At 40.4% G+C, this 26783-nt stretch overlaps 1 protein-coding gene across 1 annotated transcript; it reads left to right on the forward strand.

Moving 5' to 3' along the window:
• Positions 1-390: 390 nt before the first annotated feature.
• Positions 391-26477, forward strand: PDILT (protein disulfide isomerase like, testis expressed; the record flags this gene model as incomplete). The annotated part of the gene is made up of 11 exons (XM_082006937.1): positions 391-589; positions 8867-9073; positions 12016-12149; positions 14402-14539; positions 15280-15390; positions 16386-16511; positions 17461-17658; positions 18990-19110; positions 20496-20677; positions 24557-24646; positions 26406-26477. 11 exons carry the CDS (start codon positions 391-393, stop codon positions 26475-26477), a joined length of 1578 nt encoding a protein of 525 aa, XP_081863063.1.
• Positions 26478-26783: the final 306 nt, after the last annotated feature.

Below are 26783 nucleotides of genomic sequence, written 5' to 3' on the forward strand. Positions count from 1 at the left end.
CAGGTACTTCTCTTACTGTTTGTCTGCAGCTCTGCGCTGGGTAAGGGTGACAAGAGCAGGCTGTCTAGAGACGTGCACTATGAATCAACTGGTGTTTCTGTGGGCAAGTGTTTCCTCCTGTGCTCTCTCACCCTCTCCCCAAGTATTATTTACAGAAACAGTAAACCCACCTTCCCCACAGATACCTTTTTCCCAAACACTGCTAAAGATGGGGAAGGAATGAACTACATTAATCTTCCCATGGAAAGGTGCAGTTGGCTCCACTGGTGGTAGACTCCATTATCAACCTTATCAGCCTCTTAGTTTGGCTGATAACAACAGCAGCAAACCCTGCTGCTTAGTGCTCCTTTGCTTCTTTCTTTCTCAAGAACTGGATAAAGGCAGAGCAAAATGAAGACACATCATTTTTTCTTTCTACCATTACTGTTTCTCACAGGCTTCCCAGCAGCAGACAGCATAAGCCCAAATGAAACAAAGCCAAAGAAAGCCAAACTACCCAAAATAAAAAAGGAGAACAATGTACTCTTGCTGAAAAAGAGCAACTTTGACAGAGCATTGAAGGAAACAAAGTACCTGCTGGTGGAGTTCTGTGAGTATCATTTGCTGCTTTCTTACCCTGATGGCTCTGCAGAGCATGACTGATGCTGGGGCACTCAGGGATGCTTGTTTTACTGTTGTTGCTTTGTCCTCCAGTAGTCCTTCTTTGTTTTTCTCCCTGTATCTATTTCTGACCATAACTACAGTAATTTATTCCTTTTTGGGGTGGCTAAATACCAGTCTGCTACATAAGACAGATAGTGGGAGTAAGGTGGGTGCCAACTTGATTCACTGTGCAATAGACACTGAGCTCAGTGCACACATCCACTTAGCCTTAAATTATACAAACACTTTGCAAACTAGCACTCCTTTGGACACAGGCATTAGAGACAGGCACAAGCAGAAAACTCCGATCTATTTCATATTTGGAAGAGATATCTGAAATTAAGGCAATAACCTAACTTTGCAGAAGTGCATGTAATTTGTTCTTTTGTCTCACTACCAAACCCAGATGATGATAATTAGTAGTGGTGTAGGTCAATCTGAAATGAACACACTTGTATTCTTCCAACAACAAAAACTAAAATACACTAACAGATTAATGAAACTAAAAATATGTTTGGATCATACCAAACATTTCATTAGTCCAGAAACAATGTTATGAAACTTTAAATATTTTTAAAGCTCTCAGAACAATCACACGAGAAATTTCTTTAAAACTTAACAATCAAGACTTTTAAACACTTTTGGAAGTGTTGAAATTTAACAAGAATTTATTTTTTAATTGTGGAGGATCTAAAGCTATTTGCCAAATTCAGTCTGCAGCTATGAACTGTTTCGATCTCTCTGAAGATGCATTATTTTGGTGAAAAAATAATTTATCAGAAAAAACCTTAGTCAAGCTCTATTCTCAGCTTTTGATTCAAAGCATAGAACCTAAATGTCCAGGTCAGAGAAGAGTTTGCAGCCAAACCTCCTTAGTACTGGCAACGCTGATCAACAAGGAGATACTGCAACACGCTTCAGGATTTTAACCTAATACCAAATGGAAACAAGACATGTGAAAAGTTTCATAAAGAAATGAAAGATGAAGAAAGAATTGTTCAGAATACAGTAGCCCAGGGACTTGGGCCCTCAAAAGACGTGGGAGATCTAAATTAGGATTTCTTCCCCATACTTAGAGCAGTTTTGGACCTTTCTGATATCCCACCACCTTCACAACTAGTATTCTTCAAAAGGGAAGGACAAGAACACTCTTCCATTCCATACTGCATCTTCAAAAACGTCAGAGATGAAACACTGCTCCCCAGCCAAACCTTGCTCCAGTGATCCTCACTGCCTTCTGGTTTGGATTCAAGGTCACCATTGTCTATCTGAAAGGCTTACTGAAAACTCATGGATTGCCATTCCCCCCACAAACCATGAAGGCATCTACAGTCCCTGCAGAGAATTATGAAGTCACATATAATCACAAACACATTATCTGGAAATCACTGGCCTCAATCTCAATAGCTCCCTTTGGAGAGATGCCACTAAACAGCCTCTGGGGCAATGACAAAACATCCTGCAGTGAGGCACTGCCCCGGGGTGTAGGAAACCTGAGTCCACAGTGCTGAACCCACTGGTTCATTTGCTGTAATCATTTGCGTTGCCACAGCACAAAGAGACTAAAGGCGGAACATGCACATGTGCCTGTACAGAGAAGCCATAAAGCCGTAATATTTTATGTACGGAGACACACTCAGAGAACGGGAAGGAATCCCACGCTTCCCAGAAAGCACAATTTATTCTGTTGCTGTACAGACATGGGGAAAATCTGAGCTCTAAACTCTGATTCAATACTCTAGGATCTGCCTTAGGCCTATCTATTGTGAGAAACCCCCAATGCTTTCCCTGTTGCATACCATTATCTACTCACTAGTCCCGCAATATTTATGAGGAGACACCTGCTTTGATGTCTTCTGCCCAGCAACTCCCAAGTCCTCCTAATGCTCTTCAGTTCCACCCTCACCATGTCCCAGGTCCGCCTTCTTTCAGGCAAGGTTTACTATAAAAACATACGCTGACTTTCTGCCAAGCAGTGTCAGGCTACCTTCACAAGCTGAGTGAAGTACACAGGGCAAGTATCCAGCATGGCAACAGCCTAATGACCCAGAAATCCAGCGCTCTTCTGCCCTTGTCCCAGCTGCGTTGTGCAACAAGGTAACCGAAGGGGCAGCATGAAGAGGGTGGGGAGGGACACAGGAACCAAGGTCCCAGCTTCTCTTTGGGTTTTGGGAAGGCACAGAGAACAATGTCTGAAAACAATGCAAGCCGCACACAGCAATACGCCTACTCCCCTGTGGACGCAAGCCCTGCTGCCTGTCCAGATGAGTTATGTGTCCTGCATGTGCTAGGAGCACCTCATCTCAAGCTTTAACTTGCCTTAGGCAAGACCAACCACCTCTCCAAGTCCCTTACAGCTCTAGTTCTGTAAGACTTTAACTTGGCTAATGGCATATTTTGGGAAACAGAAAATGGGTGCAGAGGATACATGCCACTTTCTCCCTCCTAGCAGAAGAATTCAGAAAAAGGCCCAGACCTCAGTGAATGTTTGACTCCCCAGATCTCTGAGAATGCCTGCTCTTGTCCTTTCCAAGGAAAGGTTTTCAGTTCTTAAACACGTGGATAACCTAAGAACAAGCACACAAGCGGTGCAGGCCTTGTGGCGCTGCTGCTTTGTGTGCCAAGTGCACTCTCATTTATGAAAAAGTGATGTTTACCTTTTCTAGCAGAACATTTGTATATCCAGTGAGCCACTGGGTCAGCTGTAGGATTCCTGCAGCCTGTGACTGACAATCTATGCTGAGATAATGACATTTAATAGGCAAGATGGGGAGTTACTCAAAGACAAACATGTCCTTTCCAAGGCACAAAAGCTGAAGGTGATGTTATTGAAAAAAACCCAATGCTGCCTAAGTATATAAAGAGTTCATAAAACCAGGAGGGGCATGACTGATTTTAAATCAATTATACAGATCAGGTGGTCAGCTCACTTATAAAGCCAACATCCAAAGCATGCTCACTCCTGTGCTAAGAAGTGATTTCAGCATACAGCTGTCTCCTCACCACAGGAGGTGAATACGAACAGTTCAAAACCACCCAGAACAGGTGTTTCTTACAACTAAGGTTCCTATAGGAACCTAGTGCAGTGTGAAGGGTAGTGGAATGTGGCTGCCTCACTCCTTGTAGGCTTCATCAGAAACCTGTGTTAGTCTTTTAGGAGTAAATCTTTTGAAGAGTCACTTAAATCGTTTGCAAAATAGGCATATAAAAATGAGCAGGACAGTGGAAACATGTCCAGACAGCTGCAAGAGTCACTAGATTATGTTCTAGTTGCCTGTTCCAGAGACTTACTGATTACCATGGGTCCTTTATATAGGTGTCTCTTACACACACTTATTTTACTGAATGCTTTGAATATCCAAACTGTAGAACAATCCTCAATGTTTGCATAGCAGAAGATCTCAAGTGAACTGCAAACTTCAAACATCAGACTAGCTCAGTTTAAAAATACAGAGGTCAGCACAGGAGATTACGGGCTGTATCTCGCTGTAAAGGAGAATGGGAGAATTCAAGGTCACACAAGAAAGTTTGCAACTGCAGCAAGATTAACATCCTTCCACTCTAATACGTTAAACACAAATCCATCCTTCATCTCAAGAGTCTTCTACAGAGAAAATTACATATCTGTAGTGAAACTCTAAAAGCAGCCTACGCAGGAGATGAAAAGTGGGACTGCTAAAATGACTTTCTGACCATGCCAGGAACTAACAGCTAGGAAAACAGTGTTTAGCATGACAACAGGCATATTCACAATGACTGCAGCAATCACTAGACCATCAATACAGACCGCTGAATTAAATTGGAGGCCACCAGCAATTAGCTAATGAAATTGGAACTCATCATGCTTTCATGTATACTCACTTCAAGAATGCTTTAGGGTCACTAAACACATTTATGTATCAGTAAAATTTTTCTCTGTCCACATTTCAATACATTTTAGTTCAGTAAGCTGCACTATGGAAAAAAAGCAGCGGCTTACTCAGGTGATTGACGTGCTCAAGAGAAACAGTCTCTCAAAGTACAAGATTGCTGGTTCTCTTCCCACTTTTTTCATATCCATTTGGTGTGGCAAAACATATTTCCGACTCTCTAAGACAGAGATAATGATATGTGATTATACCCAACTTATTTCTTGATCCTTACACAGTCATGCTCTAAGTTCTCCAGAGAAGCAGGACTGGTTTCTCACAAAACGTTTTACATGGCCTAGAACAAGACTGCTTTAGTGTCTGGAGCTGTAAAAATCAGCGTTTTTGATGGTCTGATTAAAAATCTGTATTCCCTTTCAGTTTGTCAGGCTTCAGTTTCAATGTACATGTGATTTCACATTAACCTAGTTCACTAGTTGTCCATGGAAAACAAAAACTACAAAATCTGAGTTGCTGACATTCAAGACAGGTAAAATATAAAAATGCATTTAAATCCTCAAATACGTAGACTTTTTTATAGCTCGTGAAATGGAAAATGTGGCAAATCTCCCATATCCAACACCCTTTGGGGAATGAAGGTATGTGTAAGATTTGCTCTACATGACCTGCAGAGGGAGGCATTCTTACAGCAGTTCGTACAACAAGGGAAATTTAGTCCTCAGGGAGCATGCTGAAAAATGTGATGCTGTTCTTCAGTGTGGGGCCTTCTCCTCACAAAGACAACATGCCAATACTGTCTGAGCAAAGTGGCTGCAGAAATGGTGCTACAGTCTTCCCCCTGCAAATGACTTAAAAAGGTGACTGGTTGCAGCTCAATTGTTATCAAAAAGGAAAGAAAGTAGAAACTCAAGAGGACACTGCACAGATGCTTTTAACTCTCATAGTTCTGTGGCCCTTTTAAATTCTTCCCATATCTGAGCCAAAGAGCTTGAGCTGTTTTCTGATGCCAGATAATTTATTTTCAGGATCTTCTGTACACATGATCAAACTGTGGCAATCTGTTAAGATGTTCCTTTGGAGGTTCACATCTGTTTTGACAAGGACACTTCACAAAACAGCAATGACACAGTGCAAGAGGGAATTCAGTGATGCTTCCAAAAGACAGGTTAAAAACACTATTCAGGAAAAAAATTTTGAAATCTCCACAAACCCTTAAATATCCTTTTTATTTACAACACAACTAAAATTACTGATAATGAAGACATTTTCCCATTGTTAATACAATGTTGTTCCTGAGCTGACAGCTTTTAAAGGGCCTCTCGCTTCTGGCACCCATGGCACAGCACACTGGTTTACCTGGGTGTCCCAGCACCCAGGCATGTCTTCCCTGGTGACGTAGCCACCAACTCTCTTACCTCTCATCTGTGTCTGCCCTTGTACTCTGCTGGTGCTCAGCTCTCCTCAAGCCTGGAACCTGTGATGCTGTGTTAACCTCAGCAGCTGCTTCCTCACCCCAACGCCTGAAGCAATTGGTGTCAATAAAAACCTAAAACTGAGGAAGTGAAACAAAACTCAAGCAAAGGTTCCAAATAAAAGGATTGATGACTTCCTGCAAGACTCAAGTGACTTGAAAAATAAAGCACCTGGGAGTCAAACAGAGAATGAGTGGAATGAAAAGGAATTGATGGAAAGCTGAAGAGGAGTCTAATCACTCAGGAAAGCAGGGGAAAGGTGTGTGATGGATGTTTCCACATGCTTTCTAGGTAGTCAAGGAAACAATTTTTATCTGTCTGATGAATAAGGCTGTTCACTCGCTGAACTTCTGTCTCGCGGTTCTCAGGTTAATGGTACTTGGATTTCTCCTGGTGCCTGAATGCAGTGATTACTTTGTACAGGATGGAGTCATGAACTTTTCCCAGCTCCAGTCAGGAGCTACTAACTCTGCCAACTCATTATTGAAGCATGTTAGTTACATTACTAGTTACCTGCAACTCTGCCTTTTCAGGTCATTCAGTGATAAGAAATCAGTCTTAAAATATCTGTTTGGAATGGAAGTATTTCAGAGAAAAATAGATCCTAAACCCCCACAGACCATATACGTACATGTCTAATGTCTATAAAGCTTATTATTCCCTGTATATTTGGGAAGCCTCTAAGTGGCTTCTGCTTCTGTGTCTGGACTTCACCAACAATTTCTTCTTCCCCTTTCCAAAAGAGTCCTGTTTCACTGTGCAACTAACATTTGATCTTCCAAATTCCCAGCTGTGGTCAAACAGCTGTGCAACCCTTAGGTTATTAGGAAAAAGTCATTATATTCAAATTGCCTCTGGTGTAAAACATTGCCTTGGAATCAGCCAGAAGGTGCTGGATTCCTAATTGCTGTGTGGCTTCCTGCTCCTTATTCCAACAGCACTCTGTCCAGAGCAATGCGCCCTTCCTCTTGGAAAGCCCAATAACTCGGTCTAACTGTTCTGGGCTAACCCTGCCACATGCAGTCATTGTGTATCAGCACTCTTAAATTGCATAGCAGGTACCCCATGTGTTATTTAAAAGTCTACATATCTTTGCAACCATTTTAAGCAAAGGCACTTCATGAAGACTCAACACACAGCGTCCCTAGAAGTAGCAGTATTTTTACAGGGTAGACATGCTGTTTCTTATGTTGACAGGTCAGAACTTCTAGTAGGTATCATGATTTTCTGCAGTGACCTCTAGAGCATATCAAGATACAATTAGAGATACTAATCCCTTTTTTTTTTTGTGCTAGGAGATAACACATTACAAACTTGTTGAGGGAAAGTTTTGTAAGACCATTTCTATAATTTGGAAGAAGGGAACTGAAGCTAGGATAAAGTCTCTTTGACAAATCTCTCTGTAAAATACAAATAGATTTGATGAAACAGTGATTTTACAGACAATTAGAACACAGTTTCCTTTCAACTGATGACTTAAGGCTCATTTACTTTATTTAGAGAAGTACCTTCTATTCATCACCATGGTATCCGAGTGCCCCCTGAATAGACACTAAGTTTTGTTCCACTAACAAGAATCCCCTTTGGCATGTTAGCAGCTGGTGCTGCTATTCCCGTGCCAGGGTTTCTGTGACCCTAAGCCAAGACGGTTTTATACGTGGAAGAATTTGGAAGGGCCGATTTTGAGAAAATAACGTTATTTAATGCTACTCTTCACACTCCTCACTATAGCAGTTAGATGGGAGAAAATGACTGATGGCTAGGATTCAGAGCAAGGATAATGATGAATAATGCAAGAAGCATAACTCGGCACTGAGTTAGTGGTTTTATCTTTCATTTATTAGAACTCATAGAAATGTTCATTCACTTTTTGGTTATAATTATGTTGGGCAATGTCTTTACCAGGTAGGCTATAGAGAAATGCATTTGTAATTTTGTGTTAGATTTATGCTTTGGCACATATGTGTATGCGCGCTTCTGTAAGTATGTATCTGAAGGTGTGTATATATATACACAAGAACACACATGAACATATGAAACAGATTAATGGGCTGTTTTTCATCTGTTCCTATTTGAAAAGTATATTGATGAAACTAAAAATTTTCTGTGCAGAATCTAAAGAAAAAAGTTTTGCTCTTTATAATAAAACAAATGTAACAAGATAGGGTATTTCAATTTCATGAAAAGGGAGTAAAATTAATTTTCTTTTTAACCCACGCTGCAAAGCTCCAGGCCTTTACCTCTTATTTTACTTTGAATACAGAGCAGCCAATGTATGACTAGTTTCTTTATCTTGTCCTTTTTTCGTGTTAATATAGTTTACAGCTCCAGGGCCCAGACTAGGGCCAGCTTCCTCCAAACAGGCAACTGCCATTTGAGCTAGAGAAGGGCTGGCACACAGCACGGCATGCAGAAATACATTGCCAGTCTCTAAAAGACCATGCTCTGTTACGCTCTACTTTCCTCCTCTGTATCTTATCCAGAAAAGTAGCTTCTGCACTACAAAGGTTTGCCTCAGTGAAGTCCTTGCAAAAATGGTATCTTATCAAAGAGTCCTAATGTGAGTAATAACTAACTCTACCCTTGACCTCCCTTTAACTCATACCCAGCACAGTCAGTCAAATTACTTTTTAATTCCACGTCATTTCTTCCCAACAGAAGACTATTGCACTCCTACTAGTTGTTCACTGTGACTGCTCCAAGAACATGTAGAATGGTGAATAATCAGCATAAACACAAGTAAAAAGATAATTTCTCATTTATTTCTGAATCATAAAAGACCTTATTCAACCCCTCCAGCTACTATTTGACACAACAACCTCCAGTAGAAAGCTTCACACTGTGGCCTATGTAACCCATTCTCTTTTGCTTGACCCTTTCCAGATGTTTCTTCATGTCAATCATCTCAGAATTTGTCTGAAGAATTTGCTGAGGCTGCAAAACAGCTTAAAAAAGAAGCTCCAAGAATCCAATTTGGCAAAGTTGATGTCACACACCAAAATGATTTGAGAAAAGAATTTAATATTCGAGAGTTTCCTGCTGTGAAATTTTTTGTGGATGGCAACAGGGAAGATCCCATAGACTGCAAAGGTAAACTGTCTTATGCAGTGATAAAATAATAAGTAATGACAGGATGTACTGACCTATCATACTGCTGAGAAGAAAAATATAGATGCTCAGATGAAGAGTATGCAAGGCAGCAAGCTGACTTTGCCCATGGTTTTAAATACACAATTACCCCTGTACCAATACAAGAACTTGGATTTGAATTCATCTTCCAAGTGTATAACTGAACATGCTTCTCTATCTTTAGTTCACACAGCCAAATTCGTTGCTGGCGTAATTCCACTAAGTACAGAGAATCACTCTAACAAGATGACTTACTCCCATTTACTACAATGAACATAAATAAGTTAGTTACGCCAAACAAGAATTTGGTCCCAAACCTGCTCTATTTGCACTTCTAGTTCACTGCAATTCCCATGGGTAGAGTGCCTACAGAAGTAGGCCGGAGCATCTAACAATGAATTGTGAATTCATTAAAGTTCCTTAATATATAAGTATGTCATTCCTAAGCCAAGGAAAATAATTTTGCAATTTAGCCATGAGAGGAAGCTCATATGTGGCCCAGAAAAAACATAGAATTTGAAATTTTTAATGGTAAGTTATTAAGCAAAGACAACAATATTGGAGATAAGGCTGACTTCAGCAATCCTGGGAAATCCAGGCCTTAGAGTTTTGCTTTCACAGAAAATATATACAAGAAATATAAATATTTTTTTTTCCTAAAATGATGAACTTTTACAGAGTTGACAAAAATTGTATGACTTGTCCAAGTGTCTGTTAGTGTACTCAGAGCAGATACAGTTGAGTTACAAGTTTAATACAATACACAAAAAAGGCACCTAAAGTTTGCCTCCTGAGCCTGTACACAACCAAGTGCTCTGATTTCTTTAACTGCTGAGCCTCCTGTGGCGGCTGCTGCTGCTGCTGAAAGCTGATCTTCAGTATTTTTAGTAACTTGCTCCTCCTCGCTATTGAATTTCCTACCAAGTTCCTATCATCTAGACTTGTGCAAACAGCAGCTTCTGCACAAATGCCACTGAAAGCGTGATTTGCCGTACTGAACTTTTATTAGAGGTGCTGATACATGAGAGCAAAAGCACCTACCTTCAGTCTCTGATCAAATCTATAGCATTGATGAGAAAACCTCTTTTCAAGTGGTAAACCTATTGACAGGTATGCTTGTTGGAACCAGTGAATACAGAGTATCACAACACTACACGCACACAGTCACCCTTCAGCAGAGAGCTGCTATTTAAGACATACTCACTAGCAAGACACAAGAAGTTAGGAAACTGGCTTCTGCTCTGTGATTTGCACAAGATAGCATCAACCGTTCAGAGCATGTGTACCACCATAATGGCTTAAATTACATTTTGTTGACAGGTAAATGCTTATATACAACAACTAGTAAAATCTCACCTATCACGTATGACTTTAAACCATCGAGAATTGGCAACTTAAAATGTGCAACGACCACCCAATGACTTCTCATACAGAACTTGGTATACCTCATACCACAAAAGAAACTGCAGACCCTGCCTAAATCAAGAAACTAAATATTTTATGGAAGAGGGAATTTTTGAATGGTTGTCCTTGCAATAGGGATAGCACAAAAGCCAAATCCGAGGCTTTGTAAAAATCATCATTTACAACTCCAAGGCCAGAATTCAGCCAGTAGAAACTAGCTACACAGATTGTTTAAAGCAATCCAACAGAAAGATTAACCACATGAAAAGTATGCTGAGGGGCTGTACTGCTGACATGAGCTGCAAGAGCTCAATTCTGCATTTAGACAGCCGAAGTCAGGTACTATGTGGCCACTAGATACTGCTCTGTGCTTTGGCCTGCAGCATATATACTCCAGAGCAGATGGCTGCCTGCTTCACCTTAAAAAAATAGTATTTTGAACTGGATGCAGTGCAGCCTGCTGCAAAATGACTTGATGGCACTAAAACGGTCTGACTCAATTTTGATCTTGTCATACTGCTAAAATGCACAGTACCAGGACTTGCATCTTCGATAATCCACTTGTACTGTACATCTTGACTCCAGCATTTCACAGCATACAGACTTTTTGTCCTTCATATGTAATTTTCACTAACCCTTTGCTGGACTCTTGCTCTGGTCCAACTAGGATGTCATACCCACAGAGATGAAAGGGCTACTTTACAGCTGAGATTCTTATCTCCTGAGCCTTAATTTATGGCTCTAATTCCTCTGAAAATGTGATAGCTAGAAAATGTAATTTTAAAGAGACTCAACATTCCTAAAACTCCTGAAAGCTTGAAGAGAATTTACCAAATAAACAGACTGACTGTAATCTCACTAAAACTCATGGCCACAATTTAGAACCCAAAAAATGGAACAATCCAGAATTAAAGCCCAACTTTGACACTTATGCTTTATTTCTTATGTCTATACTGAAAAGTGAAGCTGCAGTCCCACAGAGGAATTTTAACATGTCTCTGTGCCTATCAGATCTCTTCTGCAGCATTGAAGGAACAATTTTGACACCTAATTTAATTGAACAGACAATTCAATAAAATCTGCAACTGGTTTGAAGCAATTTTGGATTAAACCTCAGGTCGATAGCTCTTTATAGCTTACAGTGATTTTGGGACACAGGAAATCTTGCAGAACAGGTTTTCTACGTGTCTGAATTTCCTCATCTCTATTATCCATCTGTGATTAAGCAGTTAATTGGACATACAGCCATTTGCAGAGGTCCCAGAAAACACAGTACCAATCCATCATCAATCTTCTAGAGTCAAAACCATTTAAATGGTGACTAGAACCTGAGGCTGAATTTGGATGTCCCAAGCCCACTTTAAATCAGCTTAGTTCTAAGGAGCCCAAGTCCATTTGTATTCAGCATCCTTCTAAACCTCCACTACCTCTTTTTTGATTGCACAGCAATTTCTGTCATTCATTTTGATGGTCATTTTAACCCTCTCTTCCTTTCACAGGAGTCAGACAGGCCTCAGCCTTTGTTACATGGGTGAAAAGAAGAACAGGACCAAGCACTGTTTTAATCAACTCTACTGATCAGGCCGAAGCCATCATACATGCTGATGACTTGGCAGTGATTGGCTTTTTTAAGGTAATTCACTGGAAAACTCAAGAGGTTGGTTTCTGTTCTGACTTTGGGATATATCACTTTCCATCGCCACAAAATCCCATACATCCAAAAGACCTAGAACCTTCCTGAAAAAAGCAGGCCCTCAGTTTTCCCTGCATTTTTTAAAAATTTGTTTCTATCTACATTTTCACACTTCTAGATAAGCAGTCCAGGTTGGTAAGAACATCTCACACCACAGCACTTTTCCTGAATAGGTACCCAGGCACAGAGACCTACCACTCCGAGAGCAGCTTCTGAGAGCATGATGCTACAGCAGTGTTTGCACAGCCCTGGTCACAGCAGACTTTCCTGTATCCTCAGAGAAAGGACTTCTGCCAAACAATCCCAAATTTGGTGGCTGGTGGAAAGAAAGCAGAACTACTGACCTACCTAGCCTTACTTAACTCCATCCTTTTCTCTGGAGAGACTTAACCCATTGCCGATGTGGGCTATACTGCTACTGGAGTCTCCAAATGGAAAGAGTTGTTAGCCTTGCCCAGAGTTGTAACTGATCTAAAAATCTAGGGTTACCTGATCACTGCATTTCTATTCAAACACGGTATAAAATCATAGACATGAATAGTTGCAGGCTGTTCTGGTGAAGGAATGTTCCTTTCCTGTTTAAGTCCATAAAAAAAGCAGTAAATATTGTCTGATATACTGCAGTGCATTTTCGTCATGTTTCCTTTTGATGATTTAAACAACTTCAGTGAAACTCAGGGGGGGCAGAGCACAGCTCCATGAATATCACACTGACTGGTTTTTAGCTCCTGCAAGCTAAGAAATCTGCATGGATAGGAAGTCATAAAATATTACACAGTATATGATCCAACTCATGTAGTCCTTTCTCAAGCAAATTCCTACTAGTTTCCAGAGCAGAATAAGGTTCTTAGGATTTGGGGCTGAATGATGAAGAACGATAGTCAAATAGTGCAAAATACATTTTAGCTGTCATGCAGTCAGAAGTCAGTAAAATAGGAATATTTTTTCCCTGCTTTTTCAATGTGTCCTTGAAATCTTTAATATCTGAAACAGTCAATCAAGGATTTTCTCTCACTAGAGACTTTTATTCTGATGTCTCTCTGCCCAGTGCCTGTACTCATAGCTGAACTGATAAGGTCCCAAATGTGCTGGCTACAGTGGATAGTCCAAGTTTTATGGATGTGGAAAACAGGATTCATTACCAAAATACCCCATAGTAACAGAGCTGGTGAACGCATACAGCATAATAGGACAAACTGTGAAAATGCTCAGAGTGCCCAGAATCTTGCTTTGCAGTAATCTGTTTGCAGCCGTTTATGAAGGAAGGCAGTTTTCCAGCGCTGGGCCATATTGAGAAGCCCTTGCTATCGCAGTGATGCTGGAGAGTTCCCTGAGTCAGGCTGATAGCAGATATTACCTGCAGATGTATTTGACTGGACTCTGATTTCACTCAGGGTCTGAAATGACAGTAGCTGAGCATGAGCTAGGGCATGTCAGAAATTTAATGGGTGGAAGCCAACAAAACAGTGTCCAAGTAAACAAAGAGCTGTATTTGGCCTTCTATTAGTCACAGATTGCTTACAAATATGAGTGCCAGGATGTGTTGGGAGGTCTCAGCATATAAATTACTATTCATCTATCATGAAATAACTGTCTAATTAAATCAAATCTGGAAGCGCTGTTGCCTTTCATCACGCTTATTTACTATTAGTTTGAGGGTGGACAGCACAGTGACTATTTGACAGATGTAGGAGTCAAGGTCCCTGCCTTGAAGAGCACTCAGTCAAAGCACCAAACACAACAGTCAGGTCCTCTTGCAAGAAGAGAGCCCTCCTCTCCAATCCATCACATCCTGCTGGCTGTGCAGACGAGCTGCAGCAGGGGAGCAGCTGTTGGCATGATCCTTTCCCATCTGCAGAAGTCTTAGCAGAGTGTGGAAATGCCAGGGGAATGCAGAGCAGATGAGGTTAGCACAGGAAGGACATAGGGGACCAGGCACCATCCATATTGGCCCAGCCCAGCTGACACTAGCTGAAAACATGAACGCGCTAGTGTCACAGCACTCCTAGGATCTCCGCTAATGTAAAGATCTCCCCTTAGAGATAATCATAGCAAGCTATACCTGCTTTACAATTACAGTCTCTTCTCTACCTCACAAACCTTTAGGGGCCTGCCTCACCTGTAGTTCTCACTCCTACACATCCTAGCAGGATGCAGGACACAGTCTTAATAAATACTCTTTCTGGGACTAGGAACTTCACAATTACAGAGTGGATGTTTTCTGTGAAACGGCAAGAGATGTGCCAGAGATGCCTTTTGGGATGACAGCCCGCGAGGACGTCTGTGCTAACTATGGCATCCAAAAGAACACTCTTGTTGTGTTTAAGAAGGTAGGCGTGCAAGCCTAGCAGGGAAGCTGCAGTGAGCTGCCATGGCAGCTTTGCGCTACGGAAAGGTAGTTTGGGAATTTTTCAGGTTAAATAATTTCCTAGCTGAAATTCAGCTTAACACAAAAAATATTGCATTTACAGACAAGAGAGACAAGCAGGAGGCAAACAGCAACCTCTGGACAACTAGTGTTTTCAGTCTGGCTGCCTACATTCAGGCTCCCAAATTATATTTAAGGAACTGAATAAAATGGCTTTATTTTCCAACCCGTGTTCTAATCAACATGCGCTGCCAGGTTCAGTGAGTTTTGCAGATGTTTACCTCTTTGCCTTTGTGTTGCTTTTGGCCAAGAATCACCTTTTCTTCCAATCCACAACAGAAGAAGCGGGCAACAAAAAGAACAAAACTACACAGAAGTAGCACCAACATTTAGGCTATGAAGTAGTCAGACCAAGGACATCCTGAGTGAGCGTATGTCACAGATAGTGTGTATAGACATAGACAATATCTTTCAGTATGTTAAAATTACTGAGCAAATTAAAACTGTCAGCTGTACCTTGAATTTTAGCTACAATCCTGTTCTGTAATCTAGTTATGACATTTATTTTACAAGTAATGGAATTTTAGTTATTGAGGATCATAAAACCGCAAAGCTGAGAACAACATTTTAGAGTAAAGACAGTCTCTTTGCTCCTATAGTTGATAAGGTCAACAACCTCAAACACTTCACCATTTCTCCAAGGGAAAACCTGTGCATAATGAAGTGCTTGAAAATGGCAGACAGAACAAACTGGATCTAACGAGGCTAATCAAAACCTTTACCTTGGATTTGGTCACTGAATATAATCTTGAGGTATGTGTATTTTGCTGTATTAACAAAAGCCATAGGAGAAAGACAGGAAAGAGTAACCCATGCAGAAAAAGACATAGGGAGCTATTCTGCTCCTTAGCATTTGATAATTGTTTCCTTGTTTGACTAGGCCAGTCCTAAACACATTTAGAAACATCAGCAGAACCAAACAGGCAGCTCTTGATCTAATCCAGGCCAGAAGATACTTCCCTCTGTCAAGGTGTTTTTTCTTAGAGGAGGTGGGGAACCGCTGACCAAACAGTGAACTTGCTTGAACGTGCGACGCCTCCCTCTTGTGGAGCCAACACAAAGGCCTGGGCTGCTTCTGCAACAACCAGGTGGGGTGGGAGGTTGGAAGGTCAGTCCCTATCCTGGTTCCAACCCTTCCACTCCCATGAAGCAACTGGGTCCTCTGGGACAAGATGAGGAAGAAAGAAACCAGCAGTAACTGTTGGTAGTACAGGAAGGAAAGGAAAGACATGGAAACACCTGCTTGCCTCGGGGACACCCCATTGCCTCTGATCATGGGGTGGCATGAATAAAAGGGCAGCTCTGTAAGCTGCTGATGCCAGCCAGGAGTGAAGGAAGTACCCCAGCCAGGTCTAGCTCCTGCAACTGCTGCAGTTGGGCCTTCCTGGGCAACACCACCTTTTACTTTCAGCACATCTTTAGCATTAGTTCTTCAGTGTGTGTTATACAGGAGGTCAGACTAGAATATCGTAACAGTCCCTTCTGACTGTAGAAAAAAAAAATCTATGAATAATGATGAGGTTTTTCCTAAACCAGAGAAAACACTCAGCAGCTGCCGATTCTTCCCACTATCTTCTTTAAAACTATGGAAGAAACAAAACAAAACAAAACGATTATGGAAATGATTGGGAACTAAGTCTTAATAGTAAAATTTGCAATAGCAGAACTGAATGTTACTGATACTGAGCCTCTGATTCACTGTTCTGCCTACAAAGAGTGGAAAAGGTGTTGAGTCTTTTGTTTCCCAGACATCTGTGAAGATTTTTGATGTCCCTGTTGAAAATCACATCCTGCTGTTCACCCCAACGAACTCTGAGACATTCAATGCGATTTATGAGAACTACAAATCTGCTGCTGCGGAATTTAGAGGAAAGGTTTGTCATGCTGAATCCTGCTTTGCAAATATGAATGCCAAAAGATCAATGGAAAAACTCTCACCATCATTACTGGTAAAAGTACACTGGTGTCAGTCCATTTTCCAAGTCTACCAAACCATTTAAAAACAGTTTCAGTAACTAGTCTTTGAATTTATTACTGATACAAGATGAAAAATAAACTTCACTTGAAAATTATTCTTTAAAACAAACCAATACTACTAATTCCAGCTGCTCCCAATAAACCTGTTTCTAATTTTATAAATATGACTTTCTAGGAGCAACTTCCAACGAAAGATAATTTTAGCAAGGTTCGGACAATTTCTGCCACCACCAGAAAATGCCATGAGGATTTCATGGTGTTGTCTGAACCAAGAGCTGGAGCCAGCCACAAGACCTGAGAAATATTGCAAGGCACCTGCATAACTTTGCTTGCAGCACACGTGTTTGCATGTATATAACCAGGGATAGGCTGTCATACACAGAAATATTTCAGTTTTCCATTGTCAATCACTGTGGTGCTACTGCCACTCCAAGTACATGAGATTGAAGAATGATAACTCATCTTGTAATAAAATATCACACATTAATATTGGTAAAGACATGCGGATTACAGGTGTTTCAGGTCTTTTGTCCTGTTAAGCTTTATTAGGAAGAGCAGTAAGAGCTTTGGGGGTAATTCAGAAGTGTTAATAAAATAGGTGACAGCAAACCACTGTGAAAGGACAGAGGAAAAAGCTCCATTCCATTTGTCTGCTTCAGCATTTATTATTAACTAGTATCAAGGTATGATAAAGTTCACAGAGCTGCTGGTTGTTGGACTGAGACCAAAAGATGGTTCTACATTTAAGGTTAGGTCCTAAGCCACTGCCAAGCTCTGTGGTCCATTTCTCTAAAACAGTTAAATCAAAGCTGGAAGGCTCAACCAGATGCATGACTCTCTTATCAGATAATGTTTGTCTTGGTGGATACTAATGAAACAAGGAATGGACGAGTTTTTGAGTATTTTCGCATCAGGGAAGTTGACGTTCCTGCTGTGAGAATCCTAAATCTGACAAGCAATGCAAAGTACAAAATGCCGGCAGACGAGGTGACTGTGGAGAACTTAAAAGAATTTTGCCAGAGCTACCTAAATGGAAAAGCGAAGGTATGTTCTTTACTAGTGAGACACCCCTCTACTACACCAGCTAAAACACAAATTAATTTGCAAAACATCCCTTTTTTTAATCAGAACAGTGCACTGTTCTGATCGCCAGTTTTATTAATTTACTCTCACTCTAATGCATTCATCTACAGTTGTTGACAGACCATTCCTCTGTATTTAACAGCTGAGGTGGACTACAGAGTTCTCCTCTTAGGTAAAAACTGGATAAATCATTAACGGCCCAATATTTTACTTGATTTCAGCAGATGTATTTTAGTGGTTTAAAAACTCCCTAGGTCTCAATCTTTCCAACACTATAATGGAGAAATTTCATTCCCTTAGTTGTGAAAGATGGAAACAATTACTGCAATGGATTTTGAGGTTAGAGAAGTCTGGTAAATAGGAAATTGACAGTTTCAGAGTGGAGTAAGATTTGGTATTTGTTGTCAGCAAGTTTAGCAGAGTGAATTTTTTACAGGGGGTATCATTCCCAATGGTAAATACAGTATTTGTTGTCATAATGAGGCATCATCCTCCACACTCATGTGACAAATATGTTAAAATGTTTTCCTTATTCAGTGCTCTTCAGAGTGATTTACTTTTGTTTCCATCACAAGGAGAAAAGATGAAGTAGTCAGTCTGACAGCAGGCAGTATTTAAGAGAGTTGAGTACTAGATGCCGATTTCTGGGGCAGGGCGGGGAGGTGGAGCAGAAGGACAGAAGAGGTAGAGACGAGGAGGTGATCAAGATCCCACCAAGATCTGCTTGAGCGGCACACTTCCACCAGGGAATAGCTTCCATGGGGAATGAGTGCCTTTCTACTACTGTGTTGTGGTGAAAACGAAGAGAAATTGCCAATATACTGTAAACTGTAGGAGTCATGTGGGGACTGTGACTGGTGGTGAAGGCAGAGATTTAAGCAGCAATGCACACTTTCTTCTGTGTTTTACATCACATTTGAGATGCCACAATAGGTAAGATTTTCAGTAGTCTAGCTTCTGAACATTGGGCAACAAGAATTCAGGACAGTAAATGCAAACATGTTCCAAAGAGTAATTTTCAGACAATCTACTATGGAGTCTGTATGGAAGAAGAGAGACAAGTAATTCCTACTACCAACTACACAGGGGTGCAAGACCCCAGCTCCCTGCTGAAGGGAAAGAAGGTGATAGCACATAAAGGCTGGCTAGGATGTAGAAATTTAAAAAAAAATAACATACAGTACCAGTGCAAATTAGGTAGAGAAACATCTCAGTCTCACATTAACTTGTGCTGGAGTACAGTTTCTCAGTGCTCCCTGCACTTTCACAGCAGTGTTTCTGTTTCTGCTTAGCTACATCTCTCTAGTGAAGAAATTCCAGAGGACTGGGACAAGATGCCTGTCAAAGTGCTTGTTGGGAAGAATTTCAACAGGATTGTCTTCAATAAGACCATGACTGTGTTTGTTATGTTTTGTAAGTGTTATTGTATTCAGATTTTAAGTTGCTTTAACGTGATCAATTGGAAGTGAAAACAAAAGCTCACGCTTACATACCAAGCTAATCTTTGCACTTTGCAGAAGCCGAGCTTAATGAATTTTTATTGTCTGATGAAAACATTGACGAAATATTTGTGTCATATCTATAGAAACATTGTGATACCTTTGCTGACTTAGGGTTGCACTGAATAACACTGGATCCCTTAAGTAAATATTCGTCAAGGCCATATCAAATCCCAGTGCTGAAATACAAAAAAGACACTAGAATGTCATGTTGTACAATGGAACATTACAGCATGCTGTACAGCACAAGTCAGGCTGTCTTCCAGGGACAGAGGGAGAGTTAAGTGAGGTTGTCTGGTTATAATGCTCTAGGATTAAATCCCAGAGAGGAGTTGTGGTTTAGCAAATTGTAACTCCTTTTTTCCTCCTCTATCTGCAAGGGAAGCGGCTTTCCTGTTTGACCCTTTCCAGCAAGAAACCACTGCCCTATCCCTGTACCAGCCAGCAGGGATTAGTTTGTGCCTTAGTTACTTCAGCAGAGCAAACATGCAGCATTAACATATAGACAACCAGTTGTACTGCCCTAAATTCCAGAAATTCTTAAAGGTAGTATGTTCCTGCAATCCTCCTTGTTGTCTGCAGCCATTTCATTCACACAAGTGATTTTTACATTTCAGTATCATGAACAAACTGATCTAAGCAGGAACTGAGCCAAATCCTCCGGAAATTAAAGGCTGGCAAATGGGATGTAGTGTATTCGGGAAAGTGCCCCAGAAATTTTAATTCTATCTAAACTGAGTATGAGCGTTGTTATCATGACTGAAGGATTGTGATTGTGTTGTATGCTATTTAAGGGGATACTAGATTCTCAGCAGTTTGCCTTTTTGCTAACCTGCATGAGTGCAGTGCTCAGAGTCAAAACACCACTATACCTCAAACTCCTCCTTTTAGTGCAGCTATAGCATAGCTTATGAACACAGTTAATTTTAGTATGCAGAAAGCATTTTGTGCTTCTGGCAAGTATTTCACCATGGGAATGATGCAACACTCACTTGGGTTGCATTGGTTATCTGGCACACCTTTCCAAAGTCATATGGCAAGTGTTATGTTTGTTATACTCATAAATGGCTGAACAGAGCTAAAGGAGCACTGCTATCAGAAATGCATTAGTGAATAGCTAGTTACCACTACACGAAAATTCATTAAATTCATGAAGGGTGAACGGTTTCAAGTAGAGAGTTACTACAACTGAAATCCAAAACCCTGCTAACTTTAAGGGCTAAATGGGTCTCGGTAATTGCACCAGCACATGCTCTTCTGCCAGACTGTATCCTTCTCCTTTTATTTTTAAATTTGCAGATGCCCCTTGGTCCTATAACTGCCAAAAACTCCTGCCGCTCTGGGACAAGCTAGGAGAGCAATATGAAAGTCGCAAAGACATAATCATTGCGAAGATAGATGTCACAGCAAATGACATCCTGTCTGTTGGATTAGATCGCTATCCATTCTTCAGACTCTTTCCTGCTGGACCAGATTACCAGGTGAGAAGCTGTCAGGGGAGAATGTGGAGACACAGCTGTATACTGAGGGGGGAATATGTGTGTGTGTGTGCACATGCATGCATGTTGGTGAGAAAGGAGTCCTTTAAGCAAGAAAGCTTTGGTCCTTACCTACTCAACGTTGGATTCATTGCTCTAAGAACCTGCATTAGGAGAAGGTGATAGAAGGGTTTCTCCTCTATGTGTGAGGCTGTGGCAAGGGCCCATGTATCATTTGGTCCATCACTCGGACCTACATGTGATTACAGCCTTATGTTCTGCTGTTTGACAACCTCCAATCTGCCTGTTGGGTTCTAGCAACAGTCTCAACTCAGAGTGAACTTATAGATATCACCTAATCACTGCAGTGCCTTTTCACTTCAAACCATGACAAGATATGTGCAGTCACCCAACTACCCTGTGCCAGTTGTTTCTGGAGCAGCTATGACTATAGCATCTAAAATGCTGGTACTACTTTTGTTATATTCTCCACATTTTCACAAAACCCAAAGCCCAAAACTTTCTTCTATACACTTATGCCAGTAATTTTACTTCATTCCAGTATCACAGCCTCAGCTGGGAATAAGTATTTGTTGTCAAGACCAATGATCTTTAGAATGTGCTACCTAATGCATCAACTATGTTACACAATAATCAGAAAATGCTGCTGAAAGATGAGGCAAAGAAAAATATTAAATAGTTACATTCCTCCATCTATGTAGATAATCTAATTAAAAAGAAAATTCCTCTGAAGCAAAAAAATAATTAAATTCTAAGATACTGCTATAATTGAGACATTACTAAGCTTTTCATTTTTCTTCTTAATCCCAAACTTAAATTAAATTCTAAGACATTTGCCCATGCCCTCATTTAATCTTTTAGGGAGAGATTTTCCTCTCAGATGTGCATGCACAGCTTCTGATGAATTGAACTGCAGTCCTTCACACTCACACCATGTTTAGTCTTTATGCAGAAAAAGCAGAAACCCATTAAATGCTCATAATAAATGTCAGTTTGTTAAAATACAACAACTTTCATTAACTATTAAGGGATTATTTCATACTTACAAATACCCTGAAATTAAAGAGTATTTGAAATCTCAAGTTCTTTGTTGTGCACCATGTTTTTTATACTAGTTCCCTCAACTCCAGAGATTTTAACTTGTACTTGACTACCAGTGCAGGTGTCCTGCAGGTGTCTGCAGTCTTGCAGACCCAAGCGTTCTGGCCTTCTTTCTCATGGCACTACATGAACAGCTGGCTGCAGACATCTTTACTCGCTACAGACCACCATAAATGATCCAATACACACTCAAGCCATTAATACACAGTCACTGCCAGAGCTCTCAGTCATTTCATACCCAACCAGAAGTTATATTGGGAATTCTCCCACATATACGTGTCCTTTTCTAGAAGTTAACCAAAGTCAGACCACAGGATAAAAATGTAGTATCACAACGTGCCAAGGCTCAGAGTGTCTACTATGTTTTTCACTGTATAGGCACTGCCCCAAAATTATGATCCCTACTCCCTTATTCTGGCCATGAAAAGTGTGATAAGGGTCTTGAAGCCAAAGAGAAACTAGTACGTTCACAATGAAGAAAGAGAGGAACAGGAAATATATACAGTCCAACAACACCTGATGCAACCTTGATTTCACAGTGACATCTTTTCTAGCCTTCAGTATTTTGCTAGCGTTTGAGTCTAACACATGAGCTTTCCAGTTACCTTTACTGATCCTTCGCATTGTTTAAGGTCTAAGGATGAATTGAATACACTTCTGGACTGTGTATTTAAAAACTTCTTCAGAATTTGGATTTCCATCAAAATCTTTGGACAGCTTTGAATACGGACACTTGGAAGACTATACTCTTCAAAATATCTTGCAAACGTTTATTGTTAAACACAAAAAGACACTGAAGCAGTAGGAACTCTAAAGATGAAATAACTATCATAAGACTCTAGAAAGCATATAAAGATGCATATAAAGGACACTCTAGAAAGCACATTAAAATGCATGTAAAGAAGTCTCAACCTGCTCCTGGATAAACCAAGGGAAATGTGGCTAACATAACACGACCCAAAGCTGTTTTCTGGAAGTGGGTTATGTTCTCTGGCCACCAGAGACACCCTTAACACTTCCTTAAAGGCAAAGCCATGGGCAGAATGCATTATTATGCGGTCCCTTCCAAGCACTCTCACCTGATGAGATCACATTAGATACTACCCTCCTCTGAACAGAAGTATCTGCTAGGTTTCCGGGCTACGAACTGTCTTCCCAGCGGACCGTCACTCTTTAGTCTGTTTAAGAACAGGTTCAGCTTTTCCTGAAGTTAATGGCAAGTTATCCTCTTACTTTCAGTGGATGCAAAACTAGATACATGACAACATTTTTAAATCAAGAGCCACTTCAGGTTAACTGGAGTTAAGTGGAATGGGATGAGCTAAGAGACCTAGATCTATAGCTGGACATTTAAGCATGTGCCCAGTTTTCCAGAGCACCAAATGTTTCTGTGTTGGGGAACAGTTATAGCCAGAGCTGAAGGAACAAGAGTGAATCAGATGAATTATGTGGAAGAGGGAATGACCAGGCATCATCTGAGCTCCATCTGTGAAGCTGATGAACAACTCATCCACTGCGTCATCCACTCAAAATTTAAGAGAAAAACTTGCAGTCTTTCAGAATGATTTCAGATGATTCTATTTGTTTTTATGGATTAAGTGTGAAAAATAACATTTACATACTCTTATGCACCTATTACTGTAGTTATAAGCATTGACACATGTCCTCAGTAACCAGTGCAGGGATCAGCCGCTGCTCTGGCTTTACAGTTCTTCAGGCTCTGAAGAGTCTGAAGCCATCAGAATCTATAAAAATCAAGACTAATCTGAGAATATTAATTGCCTCTGGAGGTATCAAATAATGTCTCAAGAAACTTAAGCTTGCAAACATAAAAAAAACAACTTCAAGGCCCCCACAATTTTATTACAAAAGAATACCGTAGTGAATGGAAATATCAAACTTGTGTATACTTTTAGTGAATTCAGCAGAGAATGGAGGTGTTTTGTTTACAGTCCTTTGAACTCAAATCAGGCATAAGAGGATCTAGTGTAAAGTAACACAGCATTATTGGTCTCAGTGGGAGTAACAGGTAACACCAGACAATTCCCAATGTCATACATACGAGTTTCTACAACTTTTTGTTAAAAGACTTGTGCAAGATCCTTTTATACTTCCAGAGAGCAAAGGTATTTGTGGGGGGTAGGGGATCTTTAAAATACAGTATGGTGCCTAGACCTACTCAGAGAATTTTAAGCTCTAAACTGAAAGTGCTTCTTCCATTAAACTTTTTCAGAAGAAAATCCTCAGTAAATCCCCACCTCAAGGCGAAGTATAAGAAAATTAATGTCACTGCTCATTTTCCTCCTGTTCTTTTAAGATGTGCAACAGCTGGTACTTCTGGACTGTGTATTTAAAAACTTCTTCAGAATTTGGATTTCCATCAAAATCTTTGGACAGCTTTGAATATGGACACTTGGAAGACTATATTCTTCAAAATATCTTGCAAACGTTTATTGTTAAACACAAAAAGACACTGATGTCAGTAGTTGGCAGGATCCCAGACTGGTATTATGCAATAACAGTTATGGGTTGTGGTTTTTTTTTTATACAAATACTTCTTTTCTTAGGGCTATACATCTATTTATTCTTTACATTTGCATTTCAGATGACATTTGAACATGCTGTGTCTCTGCCCTTGCTTTCTAAACTGAGCACAAAAGTCTATATTGATCAGCTTAAAGAACTGAAATCCTCCAGCTGATTACGCTGTTATTTCCAGCATTTTGTGTACAGAGTTCAACAACTTAAAACTCTTTTCAGGAGGTGGCCTATGCTGGGGAGCATACCTTGGAGGCATTTTCTGAATTCTTAGAAGAGCAAAGAAAGACAAAAGCAGAACCAGGAAAGAAGGTAGGCATTTGATCCAAACACTGACTGATCTGCTGTGCAATCCAAGGCACGTTCACACCTTGTATAGGCATATCTGAACTTTTCGATAGCATAGCCACATACATGGGCTTCAGCCAGTGCTCATGTCAATGCTTGGGCGGTTCTTACAAGCTCTCAGCTGTTTTCCAGCTGACTAGCTTGGCACAACCACACTAGCTGGAAATACTACTGCCTGGCAGACACACCCACTCACATCCTTGTTTTCATCACACAAGGACCTCTTCTCCCACTGCTCATGTTATCACTGAGTCACTACATTAACACTGCTAATAAGTACTACATGGCAGAAAGGAACGTGCACCTTGACAGGTGTAAGCAAAACTTTGTTGGGATTTTAGCTGGAAAAAAGAAGCCCAAGCAAAGTTAGTTTCAGCTATAGCTGGAGTGGTTCAAATAGCCGTTGCTCACCTCATCCTGTTACATTCAGTGCGGCTTCTCTTCATAAAGCAAGGGCACAATTGAGAGCAGGTGCTGTCCCCTCTCTTGGCAATCTGGTTATTCTCCGATTCCTCAACCCTTTCTCCTCCACTGTAAAGCAGAGGAGATGAGCATTAGCTGTCCCAGATCAGACTGTTATTTAATCCCAGACACTTCACTGCAAAAAGACATACTGTAAGTGAACAACGTGATCAAGTTCCACACAGACAGCTCCAAGCAACAGAAAAAACCTGACATATAGATGGAGAGACTGTCCACCCAGTGTCTCTAAGAATCACAGGCCCATTCTGCCTGTAAGTGAAGTAGATCCACAGGGCTGCAATAGTTATCAATAAGGCTCTTTTCAACTAGGAGGGAAACTGTCTGTGGGTAAAAAAACAGTTTTCAGAGTTACTTCCACCAGAAGCTTTGATTTGCTCCTGAACTCACTGCTCAAATAGGTCGTTACAGATGGAGAGAGATGACTGAACTAATATTGGGACACAGAAGTGTGCAATGAAAGATCAAACCTCCAGCTCTCGACAGTCATTGAACAATTCTGATTTCCAACACCCAAAGCCTCTGTTTTGTCTCTGCCTGTTTGTTGCATCTTGTTCAGAGATGTATTTGAAGCAGATCTGTGGAGTCCTACCCACAGTCTTTTACATACAATGTTAAAGGTATTTATATTCTGTCATCTCTTCTTTATGCTTTATTTCACATTAAACAATAAGTAAAAAAGTCAGTTTAGGAAACACCATTCAAAAAACACACTCTGTGTAGCAAAAGGGGTAATTGACATTTGCTCATCTGTTCACATTCTCCATCCCTACCTTACACCCACCACGTTTTCCCAGAAGACCGCAGTATTATACCATTTGCAGTACAGTGCTTGATGTGAAGTCCGCTATTGGAGTAACTCTTCATCCTCACCTCAGGGCATTCACAAACACACAAACAAGATAAAAAAGAAGGTAAGATTCTTTTGAGATTGCCTAGGAAAGACTGTCTTAATGCCCTTCAGCTTACTAAACACAGTTTTCCAAGTTCTTATTAAACCTTCACACAAAGCCTCATCTAAGCTTTGCCATAAATCAGTGTACAGGTTTGAAAACAAAACACATTTTAGCAACAGCTGCACTACTTCTGACCTCATTAACAAGCTCTCAAGTTCCTTGGCTGAAAAGATGAAAATCTGCATTTCATATAATCTTAAAAAATTTTTTGGAAGAATTACTAGAGCAATTCTCTTTGTGAACATCTTTAATAAGCAGCTTTGCTCTTGCATTTCCTTTCTTAAAAGGATCCTTTGGGAGGAATCAAAGAGGATCTCAGCCAAAAAGAGATTGTAATAACAGAGAAAGAAGAACTTTAACAGTACAGAGAAAGAGCAAAATTCTGAGGTTTCTGGGGAATCCTTTCTGGAAGGAACTCACCAGAAGAATGAATTGTCTCAAGTGACCAGAGAGCTGGATCAAAAAATAAAACTAAAGAATCCAGTATCAGTGGCTCATTATGTGTGACCTCTCTTCTGAATCCAATTTAACTTCTAGTTTTACTGGGATCAGTTGTCATGGGTTCTTAAAATATTGACAATTTTCCCTAAATAATGCCTTTATTATCAATAAAACTGCTCTCATTTAGAAAGGTATATGTGCCATGGCAAATGGATCAATATAAA

The sequence above is a fragment of the Phaethon aethereus genome (assembly GCF_964289735.1).
Source record: "Phaethon aethereus genome assembly, chromosome: 15".
Taxonomy (NCBI): Eukaryota; Metazoa; Chordata; class Aves; order Phaethontiformes; family Phaethontidae; genus Phaethon; species Phaethon aethereus.